The following is a 22,468-nucleotide window of genomic DNA, read 5'->3' on the forward strand; positions in this document are numbered from 1 at the left end:
ATCAACTTGAACATGTTTATTTATCAGTAATTTGTTAGTCAGAAAAATATTAGACTACCTTAAAAGTATTGCTTAATTTAACAAACCTGTGTGTGTGTGTGTGTGTTTTATATCACTAGTGCAGTGTCCGTTCTCGGAGCATATAAGCCCGGCCCGTGTGAGGCGTGCCGCTTACCGCTCGCGCTGTTCTGTAGTTTACTAAAAGTTTATTAATTCTGAACGTGTCGCGTCTCGCATGTCCATCTATATTGCACCAAATGCGACACTGCACTCCTTTGTGAAGTCGATTGGATGAACCGTTCTCGAAATAATAAAAATGCAAACGGACATACCGACACATAGAGAATACTGCCTTTATTAGAGAGAAGAATATGTTCAGCCCACTCTCTCCGAAGCTTCGAATATTCGATGTTCATTACTACCGAAGCTTCGAAGCTCAAAAAATGGTATTCGGACCAGCCCTAAAAATCACACTATTATGCTATTATGGTAATGACGCTGAATAAGTCTACTCCATGATCAGAAGGAATTCATGATTAAATTACTTACTTTTTCAGACATCAAATATCACTGTTCTTTCATGGCTGACATGTGCTCCCCTGCTAGTCTTCATTTCCATGGTTACGGCATAAACAAGTCTTACCCTCAAAAATATCCTTGTTGTAATCATAGACTGTCGCGGTAATGACAGTATTGTTGTGGACAATACTAAATTGAAAATATTCACAAATTGCACAGATATGAACCTGAATTATGCATCAAGTGCCTTTTAAAGTTACTGTTTAAACATATATTGTCTTTTTTTAATGAACTGATAACATTTTATCACATTTTCAGAGCAGATGAGTTTTAAAGTCTGGGTTGGGGACAAGGCCTCAGAAGCCAAATATTAGTGATGAAAACATTTTTAAATATGGAAATTATACTGAATGTAACGTGATCACATAAATACAGCTGTTCTCACTGTTTCCTGCTTTCATTACAGAGGGACAGTTGTGTCAATGTTTTACTAGCACAAATACTATAACTATAAATATAAAAAAACACAAAAACATGCTTGTCACGAGCAGACTGTATAAAGTGTGGAAAAACAATGTTAAACATTTTAAAACAGTTGTTAAAATTGCCTGTAAAGCTATAATTAAGATCTTATATAATCATTCATAATCTTGTTCAACTTTGCAATGACTGTCAGAAACATTACACATCAGCACACTGGAAAACTGTTTATCATCTATTGGCTTGTCTACTGATACATAATATTGAATAATTATAAAAAAAATCTACTCTAGATTATGAACAATTAAACATTTGTTTCAGTTTGTGAATAGTATATAAAATAAAATGCACCTCAGAATAGTTTTCATAATAAATAAAGGTTTGATTACTCAAAGTAATTGATTCACTATAATAGTTTTGGTGTGTTTGTTGTTAAGTCGTGCTTTTGCATGTTAAAGTCTTATGTTTTATTGCCACTACTCAATGTTCTTCTTTAAGCATTTCACAGTCAGATGATCAGTAATAACTGTCATGTTCAGAATTATTGGGAGAGTCGCATAAAGCCAGCAGTCCTTCCATATTCTCCCTCAGAGCATTAATGAGGTCTGGTACATCTTCACTACAGACGAGCCGGTCCTCTGCCATGAGTCCTGCTGCCTTAAGCACATGTTTGATCATATTAATCACAGGTTTCCAGAGGATGAAGCTTCGGGTTTGTCTCTCCAGGACAGAGACTCTTCCTCTAAGGACGCTCAGTAGATGTGTGGCTCTCCTGACCTTCTCCTGAACATCTCCTGAGATCTCCAGCTGCTGCTTCACCACTTTAATGTCCTTCTGAATGTTAGACAGCACATTATTGGTCTTATAAATGTCATTCTGAATATTAGAGATCCTGGATTGATAATCAGACACCTTCCTGCTGTTCTCCTTCACTTGGGAGTTGGTTCGTTTGAGTTCTTCTTCAGCTTCCCTGATAGCGTTTAAAGCCTTGTCGATTACACAAACTCCTTCATACATCATTATCGGACCTAGAGGACAGCAAGAAATGCTATCAGACACACACTGTACTCTTTAAAATGATGAAAGTAGGGGTTCTTCTTACCAGCAATCCATCCAGCAATTGGTATCACTAGAACAGCGACTCCTGCTCCTGTTACCAATGCACCCGTGCCCATCCTCTCTTTCTCTCTGTTTAATTCATATTTGGTTAATTCTACTTGTTTTTCCGCTGTCTCCAAAGCCGCTCTGGAATAATTCAGGGATTCTTCCATAGAGGTCTTCTCGATGTGCAGTTTATCCATGTTCATGCATTTTTCTTTGTGCTGCTGCTCAACCTTTTCTTTTTCTTTGATAAGTTGCTCCATGTGTTCATCCAGATGTTTCAGCTTTTGTACTATCATCATCTCTGATAGTTTCAGGCTCTGCTCTGCGTGTTCAATGTGTTCCCTCACTGTAAAAAATTTATTGTCAAATCAACAGTAACTTACTGGCAACAATTATCCAGTAGTTGCTGTATTTCATTCAACAGTAATATTACTGTAACACTAAATACAGTACTGTTAAGCATTCTGTAAAATTAAATACATTATTTTACTGTATTTTTTTACCATGTTAAAACACAGTATTACACCGTTGATTTGTAATAATACTGTATAGTATTATACAGTTATGAAATGTTATTTTATGACTTTTATAGTGCTATTATTATTTTAATATTTTATTATAGGAATATTATTTTAATATAGGAATATTATTTTAACTGTTAATGGGAAATAGAAAAAAGAACAATTGAAGCTTTAACTGCACAACAAGGTTTATTGTGTATTTTTAAACAATACATTAGTAATAATAATGTAATATAACACAACAATAAAAATCTGCTTTAAAATAAGACTAATGAACAATATATAATTAATAATTAAAATCAGTGAACAATTCATGTATTTCAATTCATGCAAAAATGATCCTGAACAGGTAAAAAAGAAACTTAGAAAGAAAGCAAGACAGGTGAGGATGAAGGCCAGGTGAGGAGGGTAGTGATGGTGTCAAGTGGAAGAAGAGCGACAACACTTCTGATAATCCTGCAAGGAATGATAAGCACAAATCAATCAGAGGCAAAACATACAATTAATAATCAAAAAAACCTAACTCACATTATCAACACCTTTTTAGGAGATTTTTTTTTTGCCTATGGTATCCACCTTATTTTTACAGTGGGCATGGCCATTTGTAAATGAAATGTGTCTGGCTTCCGGTGTCATCTGCTTACAGTTATTTCTAGCAGTACAAAAAAGCTTGTTATGCTTCTTGATATTTTGATGTATTGAATTTGTCATAATTGTCAACAGTTTATAGCACAAATATTTTTATCATTTACAGCACTTTGTTGTTCATCTCGTTATTTCCATATAGTGGGTAATGAACCGGAAGTCTCGCACATTCACAGAAAATAGCTTAGGTAGGCTACTTTAGTTTTTACATACAAGAAACACGTTCAACATGGACACGCAAGTGGTTTTCTGTGGTAACGAACAAATACTCTGTAAAAGAGAATGAACATGTCCTGTATCAGAAGCTAAAGTAATAAATATTGAGAAGGCAATGGCCCATATTCTATATCTCTGACTCCAAACAATCGGTCACTGATCAGGGCTGCGTTTCCCCAAAGTATTGTAACCTTAAATTGATTATAGAACAATTACCACCAATGGTCTCTACGATCAATTTAGGCTTACGATGCTTACTATAGTCAGTTCCTTTCATAGTCATGTCTGTCGATTTGATTCTTACTCATTTTAATGATGAAAAAGACGTGCGTGAGCTCACGCCGTGAGAGGCTAATGTGAACGCTGAGCGGCAGCGGGTTAGATTAAATTAACGCAGATATGAGGTGTGTCTCAGGTGTGTTTAAACTAAATAACTCCCACTTGATTAGGACTAACAGTAGCTGCTGTTCATTTCTCTGCTGTTCGATTCTCGATTTTGAATCAAATTTCATTAAGATATGCATAGATTTGATTTTAGATTTGATCATATATTTTAATTCTATTCTATGCATACAGTATATCAAATTGAAATTTGATTCAAAAGAGAATTCCCAATTTCAAAAGTACTGCCTCTTTTGAATCAAATCGTGATCCCAAGAATAGATTTGAATCGAATCGTAGAATCAAAAAGATTCCCACCCCTATTACATTTCATTATATGAATATACATATACATTTCAGGACAACTTTACCTGTTGTCTTCATTATTTAATGTATGTTTGAGAACATTTAAAACTTAAAAGAAATAAATATTTGACATTGATTGTGATAATTATCAACACTGACTGATATGAAACATTTTATCAAGATGATTTTTTACCATATCACTCAACCCTATTTTTACCATTTCATATTTTAATTAAAACTTATTTAAAGAGATGTTACAATTATAATATAAAAATATGAATTCTTTGACTTATACAAGGCATATTTGTTAAATGGAAACTGTAAAGGGAACATAATTACATTTTAAAACAGACTATCAATTGAAAAATGTATGGTTTAAGTAATTTCCACCCTTTTTGGATTTTTTTCTAAATACAGATTCAGACACAAATAATTTCTACAGATATGGACTCCACTGCACATCCCTAATATTACTCTTACCTTAACGATTGTGCCAATCATATTCTGCAAAGTCCCTGATGTAAGATGCAACGTGTGGATTCAAGGCCATGGTCTTCCTCCGAACAACCTTCCCACTCTTTCTGCTCACCTGGAACTCTGATGTGCATTTCGAATTTTCAGGATTTATCCTGACAAGAAACCTACAAAAAAATAAAAAATATTTTACTGAATCAAGAGTGATCACAATATAGCATAATCTGTAATAAGTCACATCACAATAGGGGATAAGCTCTAAACCATCACTTGTGCAAAATAAAAACCCATTGGTGTTAGTGTTACTAATAGAAATCAATTTGTAACAAAAGTGTATGAATGAACACTGACTGAGTCAACTGCACAAGGTCCTGGCAGATCGCCAGGTCAGGTCCTCACAGGCGTGTAAAAGAAAATTCTGATTTAGACGAAAATAAGCGCGAATAAATCAATAAGAGGAATCGAAAATTTAATTTTATAACAAGAATCCGAATCCTAACCTTGGGTATCCGATTTCAGGATATATTGATCGATTTGATATAAACCGTATGATATAAAATAATGAACGCGCGGGCACTTCCACCGACTTAAAATGGTAAATAACAAAATTATTAGATCATTCTGACCTTATAAGAGGCTACATATGCAATTTATGTTAATAAAATCACATTTATTAATCAAGTAGGCTAGCTATCAACAAGAAGGAAATACGCTTCTGACTTAAACGAGGCGTAGAACATAAGCCGCGGGCAGTTCTTCTTCTAAACTAAACGTTAACCTGCTACTATTTAGTTTGCATAAAAAAATAATAATAAAGATTCATCACTAACCAGATATTTATGGCGAAAACTTCGCCGACAGACACAGCGACGCGATGCAAAGGCCTGCGCTCTCAAAGTTAGGCTACTCAGGGAACTAAAGATTTCTTCATAAAATGGCAGCTTGTGGTTATTTTTCGCGGTCATTTCGTACTACTCTATTTAAATTTACAGTAGGTTAACATGTCCCAAACTACATTGAAACATAGAGTAGCCTATCATACTGTAGACAGCTTATAGTAAAATGTTGAGAATAAATTAAACATCGAAATCGTGGTCAGCTATTCTCTAAAAAACTTTAAAGTTATTAGCTAGAAGTTCGAACACATACACATATTAAGATTTATTACTTACCATATGACGAAGTTCCAGGTCGGCAGAAAAGACGTGACGATGCACTGAGTCACAACAGAAAAACTCTTTCAAAGTAAACGCGCTCTCCTGCACCCCCACTGACAGAAATTAAGACTGTTAGACTGTAGAACCCAGTCCTGGAAATGTTTTTTGTAAGGATAATGTTAGTAGTCCTGTGGAATTGTGTGTGGTGTTTTTCGCGGTCAATTTGCACTGCTGTATTTAGATTTACAGTAACTAATAATTTCCCAGAATGCATTGAAAATCTACAGTAACATACTGTCAACTGAGTGCACAGTACATAACTGTTGAAAATACAAAATAATACTGTGAAAGCAACTAAATCTACAGTAACATACTGTACATAGGTTATACAGCAATAAACTGTTGAGAAAAACAGTATAATGCTGTGAAAACAACAGAAATCATTTACAGTGCTGATGTCTTTGTAATTGGAGCACATGTCAGTATTGGGATCTACATCTGCATCCATAAGGCACTTGCTGATCTTCCAGATGGAGGCAATGCCCTCATTCAGAGGCCCAGCGACCGCCTGCATATCCATAACTCTGAGAGTATGAAGATATGGCGGGGGGGGGAAGATGCTGACAATATGAATGGCGTTTACCATGTACATACACTAGGGCTGCACGATTAACTGCAGTTAAACCGAAACAGTGATTTGGCTTAGTGCGATTATGAAATCACAAAAGTTGTGATATTTTTTCGATTTTAAATAAAATAAATATACACACAGTGTGTTAGTGAAGAGCTAGTCTCAGCCTCAGACGTCACGCCCACGGAACGTTGGCTAAACGTCTGATGCATATGGCACACTTTTCTGGAAACACTTCAGGAGTTTCGAAGTCGCGATCTGATTGGTTGAATTCTACAGGATGTCCACGAGACGTGTGTGTCGCGTTCTTTAACGGTCCGTCTGGAAACAAATGCCGTGACGCCAAAACCCCTCGTGGAAGAAGAAAGCCATTGTGTTTACAACTGAGACAAATGAGCGCTTACCAGGATCAACTAAACGCTGGATTTTCAAAAGTATGTGAAGTTTGCGACTCCATTGTTGCAGTAAACTTGCACAACGTTCTTGAATGAATCATTTATTAAATGCACACCGGTCTGTTATTGTAGGGACATCGACATTATATTGGCACGCCCCTAAACATGACGCGGAACAAAACGAACTGTGATTGGTTGCGTTATATGTCAGTCAAACGTCCTCTTGGCCAAGAAAAGAAAAAACACCCCTTCACTTTTGTGTGTTTTTTTTCTGGATCGTGGCAGATTTGGAGATTGTATGCACAAAAAATCTCTGTATTGTCACATTTTTGACAATTTCCCATTCATTTCCTATGGAGTAATTTTTTACCAAAGAGCAGAAGTGTGACGACCACTTAGCATGCTTGGATCATGACCTCAATATTTTTTGTGTGTTCACATACCTAATACCATAAAAGTCACCTAGTTTCGTAACATTCCGATGAAGCTGCGATTTTTAAAAAATTTAAATAGATTTATGTAATCTGAATTTATTAGTGTGTATGTGTATAAAAGTGTGTTTGTGTGTGTGTGTGTGTGTGTGTGTGTGTGTGTGTGTGTGTGTGTGTGTGTGTGTGGATGTGTCTGTTTTGCACTCTTGATGTTTTATAGATTCACCCCTTCACTGTTGTGTGCTTTTTTTCTGGATCGTGGCAGATTTGTAGATTGTACGCACAAAAAAACTCTGTATTTTCTTATTTTTGCCAATTTCCCATTCATTTCCTATGGCGAACCATTTGGTCCCGAAGACCTTGAGTGTGACTATTTTTTTTACAACCACTTAGACTATTCAAATCCTGTCGCCAATTTTTTTGGGTGTTCATATACCAAGTACCAACAAAGTCACCAAATTTCGGACCATTCCGATGAAGCTATGATTTTATAAAAAATTTTATTTAAACATTTTGGGACCATTTGGTCCGAAGAACACCAGAGGGTTAAAATAGTAATATTTTGTATTATGTTTAATATTTTTATTTAACAATAATCATAATAATAATAATAATAATAATTATAATAATAATAATAATAATATTCAAGCACAACACTTTTGGGCCAAAATGTGCAGTTCCCAAACAAGCACAACACACTTATTGTTCTTTATAATTTAGTTTTGTTTATTTGTTTTAAAAATCACATTAAAAATAGCAATTTTGACCAGAAATGTGTGATTAGATTTTCATGCAGCCATATATATATATATATATATATATATATATATATATATATATATATATATATGTATATATATATATATATATATATATATATATATATATATATATATATATATGTATGTTTTCATTTACAACACAATATCAAAAACTGATAATTTTTCACTTTACTTTGTGAATGGAGGCAAACACACTCACCTGGATAAGTGGACCGGTCTCATTTCATCTGTCATAGAAACACAATAGAAAAGAATTACTGATATTGTGGGCCATTCGTCAGCAATGATTCATTTCATTAAAAAGTGTTGGAGTTAGAGTAAAATGTCTCAGCTGTGGTAACATTAGTGAAAAGCCTATTAAGCAATATCACAATATAATAGTCCATAATGATGATATTCAGTATTCAGCATGACATAAGTCTGATGTTGCTTTAACACACACAGTTCAATGAATCGGTGCTGATATTTAACTATTTAACATGTCGAGTCACCTTTATTTATATAGCGCTTTTTACAATAGATTGTCTCAGAGCAGCTTTACAGAGATAACAGGAAAATGATGCAACAAAGTTTGTTTCTAGAAGAAAATAGCGTCACAGTCCAGCTTAAGTTCAATACTGCGATCATAACTGTCGTCATTAATGCTGATAGATCTCTAGGAGTTTTACTGCCTTGTAATAGAACATTCATCACATGTACACAATAATAATAATATAGGCTATTGCACAAGCACATTTAACCTGCAGCGGTTCGTTAACAAATAAGGCTATTTGATGAATTATTTGATTTTGAGGACAAAACGAAAGTGTGTTTTATCAGTCGATTCTCAATTTACAAGAACTATTTCCAAAACTTCAGCCAGAAAAACACTTTGAGAGCTTAATAAAAGGCACAGTTGCCTCCGATGGAAAATATGACTTAGAGCAAAAATTGTCAATAGCCTAAACCTGTTTCATCCCAAGCATTTTTTTTATTTTAAAGGAAAAAAAAAACAATCTTACCAGAAAAATGCCACATGTTAGTTCAGTCTACGACCAATTCTGTCTTTCTTTAAAAAATTATCCGTAACGTAAAACATCGATTATACACCGCGCTGATCCGTTACAGAGAAAGTGAAACCACGTTATGGGACGCGATGAGGGACAAAAATCTCAAAACGAAACGCGTTTCCGTGTCGACATTCAGTTTCACTCCAGCGATCCTCATTCAACAATTAACAACGACAAGGCAACACAGAATGAAAAAATAATTATAATTAATATGACAAAACACATCACTCGAAAAACGGGAAATCCCCCTGGTAGCCTATGGCTCCATACACCCCTGCGTTTCAACGAGTTTCATCTTCCTTCGGACTTAGACACACTGGCATTCTGACACAGCGAGCTTCACTGCCAATCTTATCTGTGTTTATGGACCATTTTCTGGGTAGAGCTGTGTTACATCCAACAATTTTAGCTATCATCATTCTTAGTATGATTCTCAGTATGACTATTAAATGATAAACAGTTAGCCTAAAGGAAAAAATAACAGAAGGAAAACATAAAATATGTAAAACATATTTTAAAGGCTTGAAACATATTTTAAATAAAGTTTTTTTTTTTTTTTGAACCAAGTTCAAGACTAAGTTTGAGGATGATTCTCACAAAACGGTAGGCTACTTTTTGCAAACTTTTCTTTTTTAAAGTAAAGACTTTTTCTTCTTCACAATTCACACTTTATGTATTGTGCAGTGCAACAGCAAAACTGTGAAGGAAAAAAACAGAAAATGTTACATTTGTTTAGAGTTTAAAAAAAAAAAAATTATAGGCTGTACATAACTACAAGTAAAGCTGCAATACCAAACAGGACCACATGGAGATCAGTCATTTAACCCTGCTGCATATACAGATCCGATCAGAATTAGCAAACACAGCAACACACACAAACACAGCAACACACACACACACACACACACACACACACACACACACACACACACAATAAATAATTAAATGTGTGGAATGGCGATCTGAAGTTGGCTCAACATGTCAGAGCGAGTGTCTGATGTCCACATAAACACTGCAGACCCTCTCAATCTCCTACTGTATATAAAACACTCACCAGACATGCAAACATACATGTGCTAGAGCATAAAGCTATCAGTGCGCCAAGAGCACATATGGCCTATATGGTTTGTTTTGCAGTAATAACAACAGATTCACGTGTGCCTAATGTAATCATCTTTACACCGATTCCAGTTGTTATCCATCAGAACTTTACTGGTGAGACTGGTTTGTTCAGCGCCTACAGCTCTTGATATTGGCTCTGATGATGCAGTTCATGGGCCACAGAAATCACCTCTTGGCAAACAATATGTATACAATATTAATATCCCCCTCAAGAACTGTCCTCTTTGATACAGTAATTTACCTAAAATACATCAGACTGATTATTGATCAACAGGACCAAATGAATAACAAGAAGATTATAATTTTACAGACCAGATACATATTTTTACATTTTAATACATGTATTATTAAATAATAATAAGTAAATAATAATAATAATAATAATAACAAAAAGTACATATACACGCAAAACCTACAAACAAAAGCAAATAACAAATATAATTCACACTTGACTTCGTGCAGGTCAAAACATACACAGTTTGTTAAGCTTTATCTTAAAATGAGCTTTTGTTTGTTCTAACTTTAATCATTGTAGAACAATGTCATTCAATTCAATAAGAATCTGGTCACTATAAAGGCTGATGTTCTCAGTCATATAATATTAATTGTAATTGTATTAATAATATACAATATTATAATATTAATATTGTATATTAATTCATTTTAACATGAATCTAATTATATTCATGGGTTTCTGTAACTGGATAATTGTTTCCCTCAAATCACTGAACTTGTTGGTAGATTCGCCCTGAGCAACAATTCCTGTCATTTCTCCAGTCAAATCCACAGCTTTAGAAATCTTCGCAGCCAATCCATGAATGTCATATTTCTGTATTAAACACAATTATTCATTGACAGAGATATTAGATATTTACCTAAATATCTGTCCTCGTGATTTGGGTTATTTATGTATCTCAGTATTTCCTTAATACGCTTATCAATGTATTTCATATTGCCAGTCATTTGGAAGAGTTTTTCCTCAAATTCCTCCAGTTCAGCTTCAAAGTCTTGTCTAAATGTTGCCTCCATGCTTGATATCTTTGATTTCCAGACTGCACCTCCAGCTACACCTCCTGTTGCCACTGCTACTCCTGCTGCGTAGAGAGCGACAGAAGCCCCCAGAGTAAACGGAGATAAAGCAATTCCCAAACCCATCATGACTCCTCCAGCTATTCCTGAGTTTGTTCCATGCTTAGAGCCGGTCTCTGCAAGATTGTAATTTTCTTCAAATGTTTTCAGGATATCACACAGTCTGTCCATGCTCTGCTTGATTTGAGGATAATCATCCTTAAAGAGTTCAATCAATTCCTCTTCGAGACATTTAAAAGAATATCTATAGAAAAACAATATATATTTTATTAGAATTTACAGTATTTTTATAGAGTATTATTATCTAGAATTTGTTTATTAATTGTAGCTGTTATGAAACCAATATTCTTTAAATGATAATAATTTATGCTATATAAATGTGTACTCAACTTTGAATCTTATTTTATTAATACTGCTTCAGTAATCACACCAGCTGACTGCTGTTACAACTGATTGCATTGACACATTGCTCTCTGTGTTTCAGGATGCGTCATGCGTCAAAGGTTGAAAAAAAAATAGCATTCTTCTTTCAGACTAATACAATAGTACCCGACACAATCAGGCTGCTCAAACATAGAATCATTTTTAATATATATTATTATTTTTTTGCTCCTTTTGTATTTTGCATTTACTTGTACTTTTACTTTAAATACTTAAGTATGTTTAATTAGTACAATAAATATCTCATACTTTAAAACTTTTACTGAAGTAATATTCTACACAGTGTCTTTAACTTCTACCAAAGTCATTTTCTGGTAAGATATATCTATACTTTTACTCGAGTGTGGATTTCAGGTACTTTATCCACCACTGCATCCACACCACAAATGAAGCTGGTAATGGAATTGGTAATGGTAATGTGGAGTTGTTTAATCCTCCTCTGCTGAGATCTTGACATATTTAATGTCTTTTATCTTCAGTTGATTCATCTAAGAGTATGTTTACATGACAAAGGTTAAAACTGAGTTTTTCCTTTGAGTTTTCCATGTACAGATGACGCCATTGTCAAAATGATCCCCATTCAAACAGATCCGCGAAAACAACTAAAAACGCTGCATGTGTCCTGCTGCCAGGCCAGTAGATGGCGATGAAACACAATAGACTGAACACATAAGTTTCATGTGCATGACATCGTCGTCTTCAGAGATTCACATTTTTGTTGTAACACAGAAACTGTTTTCAAAAACTTGCACTTTGAAACCCGTTTTCAAATGTTTGCGTTTTCAGGCACCCAAAATGCTGTTGTCATGTAATCGAAGGCCAAAACATAAAAAGTTTTTATATTTTTATTTGAAAACGGTGTTGTGTAAAACGCCCCTAAGTCTGTGGCTGGAAGACAGTTGTAGTTCTTGTGTTTCTCTTTTTTCTGTTCTTGTTGTTTCTCTTTCCTTCAGTGAATCTGCTTGTTATCGTCAGGTGCTCATCACTAATGCTCAATCATCACTCAATTAATCACTTAATTATCTCATTAACACTGATTCAGTGTTTCTTTAACACTACAGAGCTGACAGACATCACACTTTTATCCTCAGTTTGATACTCCTTGCATCAGACACTGTTTTGAAGTTGTCGATCACTGACACACACACAGACCTATTTCAGTTGAGTCTCGAGGTAAACAACAATTCACTCATCTATGATACAACCACACATAAACTGCAGACTAAGAAACGACAAAGAAAAAAATAATTTAATCTGGGATCATGACGGAAAACGAGACAGGAAAATAATAATCCAAGATCTATTAGGGGGATTTTGTGAATAAGTGTTTTTTGTTGTTGTTGTTGTTGTTGTTGTTTAAAGACAAACTGATAAACTTGGACAATGAAAACAGAAAATACATTACCTCTCCAAATGGATCACCTTGTGTCTCAGAGCTCTTGGTAATAGTCCACTGCACTCACTTTGTATGTGATTATGTTGTGGTTAATAAATAGTGAACTTTTATTTCTGCTGATTAATATTTTACAAAATCTCATGCAGTTGGAATTTAGACCTGCGGACACAACAAGAGTAAGTTGATTATTGCTCAGCAGTTCAGTACAGTACAGTAACACATTTATATATTTCTTCCTCAATAATAGTCTAAAAGTTTGAAAGACTATCAAGCTCTGTAAGAAACACACATTTGATATTATGCTGGCCAAAAATATTCCATACCAAACAAGCTAGGTAACGTTATAATTGCTAACATAGCAGACTCATGGAAAAAAATACATCAGTTATCATCTTTTTCTTTTTTTTCTTCTTTTTTTCATGACTCAATTTTGTCATGAATTAATTAATGACTCAGCATAATTTGTATTAAAGAGAAAGAATCACTTCATCCAATGTTTAAAGTGAATAAAATAGCCTTGACAGCTTACTTACTGGAGTTCCACAACTACTAAAGGACTTTCTTCTCTGCCACTGGACTTGTGTGTGGCACTGTGAGGCAAGGGAGGGGAGACTCAAAATGTTTAACCCTAATCCTAACTTAAAAAGTTTTTTCCTGTTATTATTGTTTTACTTCACAGTTTTATCATTATACTATTTACGATACACAGCATGGTTTTTTAATTATATTTTAGGGGGGACAACCCTCAGATGGGGTAAACTATAAAACAATCTGTAAAAAACAGGCAAATTTCATTCTGTGTAATGTTTGTCATTTTCGAGAAAGCCTACAGCAATATATTGTGAATTAACAGCACTCATATATTTTTTTCTGTTCTTTTTTCTTTTCCTTCAGTGATTCTGCTTGTTAACATTGGGTGTTCATCACTAATCACCAGTCAATTAATCACTTATTAATCACATTCACAATTACTAACACTTTATAGTGTACACGTGTTCATTTAAAACTAGATTTTGCTGTGAAGTTAAAATGGTTAAATGTGTAAGATATAAAAAACAAATAATTGTAACTTAAAGGTAATCAACTGTACATTAATTTACAACAAATTGTAGAAAAACAGTAATTACTGGCAACCCTGCTGTCATTAGATTACCATATAATCAAAAAACAGTAAAATACTGAAAACCTAACTGTCAGATTTACTAAATGAAACACATTAGTTTAAATTGTTGGGTGAACTATCCCTTTAAAGGCAGTGTAAGACTGGAAAAACTGGAAGAACTAGGAGAGAGAGCTACTCTCTGAGAAAACAAATGAAATAAAAATTTGAACTCTCTTGCTATATTATCATCCCCATTCGAGACATGATCACACTTAAGTTGATCACCTCCCAATTTACATATCATTCCCTTCACCCATCCCTACCTAAATTCACCAAAAAATCTATAGGATTTAATATGAACAATTATCATACAGTATTACACATGTTTGGTATCATTTGAAATGTCTCAGTGCGACTGGTACAAAGGTCTCATTCCCACAGAAGTAAACCAAAAAGGTAATAAGGTGTGGAGAGTTTAGAGATACCTTGTTAAAAGCTGTGGGTGTGCCCCCATGCAAATCAACTTCTGTCTGAGTCTGAGATGGTGATTGATGCAAATTCCCACTGTGAACTCATGTTTACATTTGAAAAGAGGTTTCTGCCTTGGTCTGAGTGTTTAGGGAGATGCTGAAGAGGCTCAGGGCGATTTATAGCTCAAATTAGCCCGTGATGCGGAGTGTATGCAGGCACTCCGCAACATGTATTTTATAATGCCAGGTTTGCATCTTCTCTCTTTATTCCAGAGCATTTGATGTTTTGTATGTATTATCTTTGAACTGATTATGAAATTGGCATGATACATTTACCCCTCCTTGAACTGCCACCTTACCGTGGTGGAGGGGTTTGAGTACCCGAATGAACCTAGGAGCTATGTTGTCTGGGGCTATATGCCCCTGGTAGGGTCTCCCAAGGCAAACAGGTCCTAGGCGACGGGTGAGACTAAGAGCGGTTCAAAACCCCTTATGATGCCCAAAAAAAGGAGGACCGTGACGTCGCCCGGTATGGCGCAGCCGGGGCCCCACCCTGGAGCCAGGCCCGGGGTTGGGGCTCGTATGCGAGCGCCTGGTGGTCGGGCCTCCCCCCATGGGGTCCGGCCGGGCTCAGCCCGAAGGAGTGACGTGGGGCCACCCTCCCGTGGACCCACTACCTGCAGGAGGGACCGTAAGGGGCCGGTGCTAAGTGGATCGGGCGGCAGTCAAAGGCGGGAGCCTAGACAACCCGATCCCTGGACGCGGAATCTAGCTCTAGGGACATGGAATGTCACCTCTCTGGCGGGGAAGGAGCCTGAGCTTGTGCGTGAGGTTCAGAGATTCCGACTAGAGATAGTTGGGATCACCTCTACGCACGGCTTGGGCTCTGGAACCACACTCCTCGAGAGAGGATGGACTCTTCACCACTCTGGAGTTGCTCATGGTGAGAGGCGGCGGGCTGGTGTGGGTTTGCTTATAGCCCCCCAGCTCAGCCGCCATGTGTTGGAGTTCACCCCGGTGAACGAGAGGGTCGCTTCCCTACGCCTTCGGGTCGGGGATAGGTCTCTCACTGTCGTTTGTGCTTACGGGCCGAACGGCAGTGCAGAGTACCCGGCCTTCTTGGAGTCTCTGGGAGGAGGGGTGCTGGAAAGTGCTCCGACTGGGGACTCCATCGTTTTACTGGGGGACTTCAACGCCCACGTGGGCAGCGACAGTGACACCTGGAGGGGCGTGATTGGGAGGAACGGCCCCCCTGATCTGAACCCGAGTGGTGTTCTGTTATTGGACTTCTGTGCTAGTTACAGCTTGTCCATAACGAACACCATGTTCAAGCATAAGGGTGTCCATCAGTGCACATGGCACCAGGACACCCTAGGCGGGCGGTCGATGATCGACTTTGTGGTCGTTTCATCCGACCTCCGGCCGTATGTCTTGGACACTCGGGCGAAGAGAGGGGCGGAGCTGTCAACTGATCACCACCTGGTGGTGAGTTGGATCCGATGTCGGGGGAGGAAGCTGGACAGACTCGGCAGACCCAAACGTACTGTGAGGGTCTGTTGGGAACGTTTGGCCGAGTCTCCTGTCAGAGAGATCTTCAACTCCCACCTCCGGCAGAGCTTCGACCAGATCCCGAGGGAGTCTGGAGATATTGAGTCCGAGTGGACCATGTTCTCCACCTCCATTGTCAACGCGGCCACTCGGAGCTGTGGCCGTAAGGTCTCCGGTGCCTGTCGAGGCGGCAATCCCCGAACCCGGTGGTGGACACCGGAAGTAAGGGATGCCGTCAAGCTGAAGAAGGAGTCCTATCGGGCCTGGCTGGCTTGTGGGACTCCTGAGGCAGCTGATGGGTACCGACGGGCCAAGCGGACTGCAGCCCGGGTGGTTGTGGAGGCAAAAACTCGGGCCTGGGAGGAGTTCGGTGAGGCCATGGAGAAGGACTATCGGTCGGCCTCGAAGAGATTCTGGCAAACCGTCCGGCGCCTCAGGAGGGGGAAGCGGTGCCCTACCAACGCTGTTTACAGTGGAGGTGGGCAGCTGTTGACCTCGACTGGGGATATCACCGGACGGTGGAAGGAATACTTCGAGGATCTCCTCAATCCCGCTGTCACGTCTTCCATTGAGGAAGCAGAGGCTGAGGGCTCGGAGGCGGACTCGTCCATCACCCAAGCTGAAGTCACCGAGGTAGTCAAGAAACTCCTCGGTGGCAAGGCACCGGGTGTGGATGAGATCCGCCCTGAGTACCTCAAGTCTCTGGATGTTGTGGGGCTGTCTTGGCTGACACGCCTCTGCAACATCGCGTGGCGGTTGGGGACAGTACCTTTGGACTGGCAGACTGGGGTGGTGATCCCTCTTTTCAAGAAGGGGGATCGGAGGGTGTGCTCCAACTATAGGGGGATCACACTTCTCAGCCTCCCTGGGAAAGTCTATGCCAGGGTACTGGAGAGGAGAATCCGGCCGATAGTAGAACCTCGGATTCAGGAGGAACAGTGTGGTTTTCGTCCCGGTCGTGGAACACTGGACCAGCTCTATACCCTCTACAGGGTGCTGGAGGGCTCATGGGAGTTTGCCCAACCAATCTACATGTGTTTTGTGGATTTGGAGAAGGCATTCGACTGTGTCCCTCGCGGCGGCCTGTGGAGGGTGCTCCGGGAGTATGGGGTCCGGGGCCCTTTGCTAAGGGCTATCCGGTCCCTGTACGACCGGAGCAGGAGCTTGGTTTGTATTGCCAGCAGTAAGTCAGACTTGTTCCCGGTGCGTGTTGGACTCCGGCAGGGCTGCCCTTTGTCGCCGGTTCTGTTCATAATTTTTATGGACAGAATTTCTAGGCGCAGCCAGGGGCCGGAGGGGGTCGGGTTTGGGGACCACACGATTTCATCTCTGCTCTTTGCGGATGATGTTGTCGTGTTGGCCTCATCAGACCAGGACCTCCAGCATGCTCTGGGACGGTTTGCAGCCGAGTGTGAAGCGGCTGGGATGAAAATCAGCACCTCCAAGTCCGAGGCCATGGTTCTCAGTCGGAAAAGGGTGGCTTGCTCGCTTCAGGTTGGTGGAGAGCTCCTGCCTCAAGTGGAGGAGTTCAAGTATCTTGGGGTCTTGTTCACGAGTGAGGGAAGGATGGAACGGGAGATTGACAGGCGGATCGGTGCAGCTTCTGCAGTAATGCGGTCCCTGTACCGGTCTGTCGTGGTGAAGAAAGAGCTGAGCCGCAAGGCGAAGCTCTCGATTTACCAGTCAATCTACGTTCCTACTCTCACCTATGGTCATGAGCTGTGGGTCATGACCGAAAGGACAAGATCCCAGATACAAGCGGCCGAAATGAGCTTTCTCTGCAGGGTGGCTGGGCGATCCCTTAGAGATAGGGTGAGAAGCTCGGTCACTCGGGAGGAGCTCAGAGTAGAGCCGCTGCTCCTCCACATCGAGAGGGGTCAGTTGAGGTGGCTCGGGCATCTTTTCCGGATGCCTCCTGGACGCCTTCCCGGGAAGGTGTTCCGGGCATGTCCCACCGGGAGGAGACCCCGGGGAAGACCTAGGACACGCTGGAGAGACTATGTCTCCCGGCTGGCCTGGGAACGCCTCGGTGTCCCCCCGGAAGAGCTGGAGGAAGTGTCTAGGGACAGGGAAGTCTGGGCATCCCTGCTTAGACTGCTGCCCCCGCGACCCGGCCCCGGATAAGCGGTAGAAGATGGATGGATGGATGGATGCATTTACCTGACATAATAAATTGTTACATTTGATTTTATTCTGACTGACTCTGAAATTGTTTTCCCAAAGTAGATTAAACGGATTCGTATGTTAAAGCAAGTTTTGCTTCAGATTTGCAAATGCTGCTTGACCAACCTAAATCTGTGTGTCTTACCTCTGTTTTAATTTAATGTTACTTTAAGTGTATATGGGAAACCACGGCATGGTCAATCCAAAGGTATTATAAGAGAAGTAATGTTGGTCAGCTTATATCTGTAATAGTGGCCATACCTATACTGAAGTAAACATTGGGCCCTATCTTGCACCCAGCGCAATTGACTTTGTACAGCGACGCATGTATCATTCCTATTTTGCACCCGCGCAAAGCACGCTTTTCCCTCCACAGAAGCACGTCGCTAAACTAGTGAATGAACTTGCGCTCCCTGGGCGGTTCAGCGCAAAAAAGGAGGTGTGTTTCGGCGCAAACGTTCCTTCATGCTATTTTGCAGGTTTAGAAAGCAATTGCGCCACTAACCAGGAAAAAATAGTTTAAAGTCAGTGGTGCGTTGCGCATGTTATTCATATGCTATTTTAAGGGCGCATGCTTGGCCATAATCAATGTAGCGTGTGCACAACGCGCATACACTCTCTCATCTACACAGAAGCAGCAGTTTTCATTTTTGCAAATCATACATTATTACGATAGACTGATAGATAGATAGATAGATAGATAGATAGATAGACAAACAATTTATTATAAAAGCATACATCTAGCTTACACATTTACCCAAATTATCATACGCCTTTTTAACTGAAGTTAATTTGGGTGGGTTTCTCCATCCCCAACGTCCCTGACTAGAGCGTTGCTGTGAACCGCTCCTGGCGCGCGCCTGGCAAATCCGCCGTTATAATAGGAATCCGCTTTAGAACAAGCGCGCCTGCTCTTAAAGGGAATGTGAGATGACGCTCTGATTGGTTTATTTCACGTTACGCCCAAACCACACCTATGAATAATGAAGCTACTTCAGACCAACACATTTGCGCCTGGCGCAAGAGTAATTTAATCCCCGCCGGGAAAATAGCATCAGCGCCAAGACCCGCCAACAAAGTTACTTGCGCTTTGACACTTGCGTTTCAGATCGTTAAAATAGGGCCCATTATGTTAAATTCAAGTGTATGCAATTCCATGGGGGCTATACCACAGTAGCTTTGATTGTGTTTGTGTAAACGTGAATGTGACCCATCTCAGGTATAGCAATTACCTCTGTTTGATGATTAAAACTGATGAGCTTGTGAACATGAGACCCGCGTTAAACAGAAGATGTGAGGACCTGTGAGCGACATAGCTTCCTAATCTGGAACGGGTAAAATATACATAAAGAGTTAAAAAGAATAATCAAACATTCACTCACTTTTAATGAGGCTCAGATATCATTAAAACCTTTTTCATTTATGGAGTCAGATAAAATAACGAGGTTGTATTTAATTTACAGTTGTTGTTTTTTTCAATTGCTAACAAGCATTGTTCAATACTGACACCACATTTTCAAAACTAATTTTTCATTGCTTTCAGACAAAATGCATTCAATCACCACATTTTTCTAAATCCATACTTTTGTCATTCATACTTCACAAACTGCAAAAAAACTATATATTTGCAGGATATTTTTCATATGCTAACACACTGCTTTCAAAACGGATAAAAGCACATTCAAATCAGAATGATGGCAAATTTCAAGCATTTCTGCAGTAATTATTTTGAAATATAGAAAATCTTAGCAGAAAATGAAATAATAATCATTCCAAGCTAATTGCAATTTCAGCTCAAAGCCAACCCAGGTGTCCTGCTTTAGCCTCATTACCATGTTTTAGTAAAAGGGGATAGCTTGGAACTGATTTTGTTTGGAATTATGAATCACAGAAGACAGGTTGGTGGGAAAAGAGGAGTGGTACGAGGGAGAGTGCGTGGAGGACAAAGGAGAGAAAGACCAAGAGAGGTGATATCTGATGAAATAAGGGCCACAATTATTGACCATGTTGTGAACCATGGTCTTACTTTTGAGAAAGGCCGGTCTAAGGGTGCAACCAAATCTGCACCGCTCAACAGTTGCGTCAATAGTACGAATTTTCCTGTAAAACAACAGGTGAGATGATACATATTACAGTACAATACAATATTTCAAAATTTTGAAACCTATTACAATACAGTAATTGTTGTGTTTTAGGATTCAAAGGTTGCCTCAGAGAGGAGGGAGAGGCAGAATGTTCTCAGATGTGCAGGAAATTGCCATTGTTGACATGGTAATTGCCAACAATGCAATAAAACTGCGGGAAATTCGGGATAGAGTGCTGGCAGACAATATCACTTTTGGAAATGTGAATATGGCCAGCACAACGACAATTGCCAGAATCCTAGAGAAACATAAAATAAGGATGAAGCAATTGTACACTGTACACTGTACCCTTGAAACAGTGAACGAGTGAAAGAACTCTGTTCAGTAACCAAACAGGGTACATACACATGCAGTTATGCATAATGTAAATTACTGTAAAACTGTCTATAATTTAGAGGGTAATGGAGATGGAAGCCAGCCGAACTCCACATACTTTTATCTTTGTGGATGAAGCTGGATTCAACTTGGCCAAAACAAGACACATGGCATCAAACTGCATTCCAGAAGATACTTTCCAAGATGCATTGCCAGAGAAGACATCAGATGTGATGTTGATGAGAACTTGTGGCCTAATGCAAGAGAGAGGGAGGTCTAGAACCTTCACAGGACTTTACAATGAGTGATTAGACTACACGTTAATGTGCTGACATTTTGTTTGTTTGTTTGTTTTTTTGCCCTGGAATTTCAGGATTTGTTTTTTCTTTCCTTTCTTCACTTATTTACAGTATTTTCTCAAATAAAGTTATTTCTGATTCATTCTTGCTACATGCGTATGCTTTAGTACATTCAATAAATAATAAAAAAAATCTTATTTTATAATGAAATGCTGTTTATGTTAAAATTCATTCAAACTTTAAAAATAAAAGTTATAATTTATGTAATGCTCCCTGTTGCTAGTGTTGTTTAGGTCAGTGTGTTATGAGTGACATGCATGTTTTCTGAATGAGAATTTGTTGCCAGTGATTGGTGGAACGAGCTTATTTTGAGACATGTATGAAGTGTTTTGTTGGCCTGAGTGAGTTTTGAAGGTAAGCTTAACTGGGTAACACTTTAGAATACTGTAATTTACCTACTGCATAACTAATATGGAATTATTGAAGAACTAGTAGCTAATTCTTCATTAACTACTTATTCACTTTAACTACTAAGGAAGATGTGTTAACTAATCAGTATGTAATATAATTGTATGATTGTGTTAATTAACAGTTAGTTAATCAATAACTAATGAATTCTGTCAAAACTCCTGAAGAACTACCACTAATTATCTACTAATTAAGGTTCAAGAAAAATAAGAAGTATATGAACAGTTATACAAATCTAACCTCAGATTAGTTTTTATATTCTATATACAGTAGTGTGTGTGTGTCTGTTTTCCTCAGCATAGAATGCCATTGAGTAAATTCATGTATTTGAGGCAACGACTGAGGGGAACTGAAAATATAGGGAACTTATTAGTAGTGGTGTCAACAATAATCGATTCGGCGATGCATCGCAATGCGGGGCATACACGATTCAGCATCGATGCGGCAAAGTGCCGCATAATCGATTATGTCACTATTTTAGGGGTGTAACGGTACGCGTATTCGTACTAAACCGTTCAGTACAAGGCACGCATTTTCAAACCGAACGGTTAGCCTATTTCAAATGTAAGCGCGTCGCGAGCGCGCTCATAATGTAGACGCTGGCACGACCACAACATCAAATGGCAAACGCAATGTAAGCGAAACGAAACTGAGCTACTCGTGACGGACTGTTTATCAGTTTGGACCAACGCAGCGCGAGCCGATCTTATACTACACAGCGCTAAGAGATCCAGTAAAGAAAGCATTTGAACTCGCCACTAAAGTAATAACATCGCTACTAGATCTAGTGAGAAACATTCACATTTCTCCGTTATTAACG

General features: G+C 38.9%; 2 protein-coding genes across 2 annotated transcripts in view; both read right to left on the minus strand.

The window, feature by feature from the left end:
• Positions 1–22,468, minus strand: part of LOC307156318 (serine/threonine-protein kinase Nek4-like) — a gene marked incomplete at its 3' end in the record, with an annotated part of 945,281 nt that overhangs the window by 652,257 nt on the left and 270,556 nt on the right. The gene's annotated exons all lie outside the window — the stretch shown is intronic.
• Positions 186–9,169, minus strand: LOC307156146 (uncharacterized protein). Its single transcript, XM_079867366.1, has 4 exons — positions 9,044–9,169; positions 8,242–8,269; positions 2,102–2,449; positions 186–2,027 (listed from the first exon to the last, which is right to left on the minus strand). The coding sequence occupies exons 3-4, from the start codon at positions 2,400–2,402 to the stop codon at positions 1,516–1,518; spliced, it is 813 nt and encodes a 270-aa protein (XP_079723492.1). The 5' UTR covers positions 2,403–2,449; positions 8,242–8,269; positions 9,044–9,169; the 3' UTR covers positions 186–1,515.

The sequence above is a fragment of the Squalius cephalus genome (genome assembly GCF_949319135.1).
Source record: "Squalius cephalus genome assembly, chromosome: 3".
Classification (NCBI taxonomy): domain Eukaryota; kingdom Metazoa; phylum Chordata; class Actinopteri; order Cypriniformes; family Leuciscidae; genus Squalius; species Squalius cephalus.

What these genes read in the sequence shown, in the direction of transcription:
- LOC307156146 (XM_079867366.1), bottom strand. Translation starts at nt 2,402, where the DNA reads ATGATGATAGTACAAAAGCTGAAACATCTGGATGAACACATGGAGCAA. An exon ending in AATTGCTGGATGGATTGCTG is followed by an intron (nt 2,028 to 2,101) that starts GTAAGAAGAACC and finishes GCTGTCCTCTAG; the next exon opens with GTCCGATAATGATGTATGAA.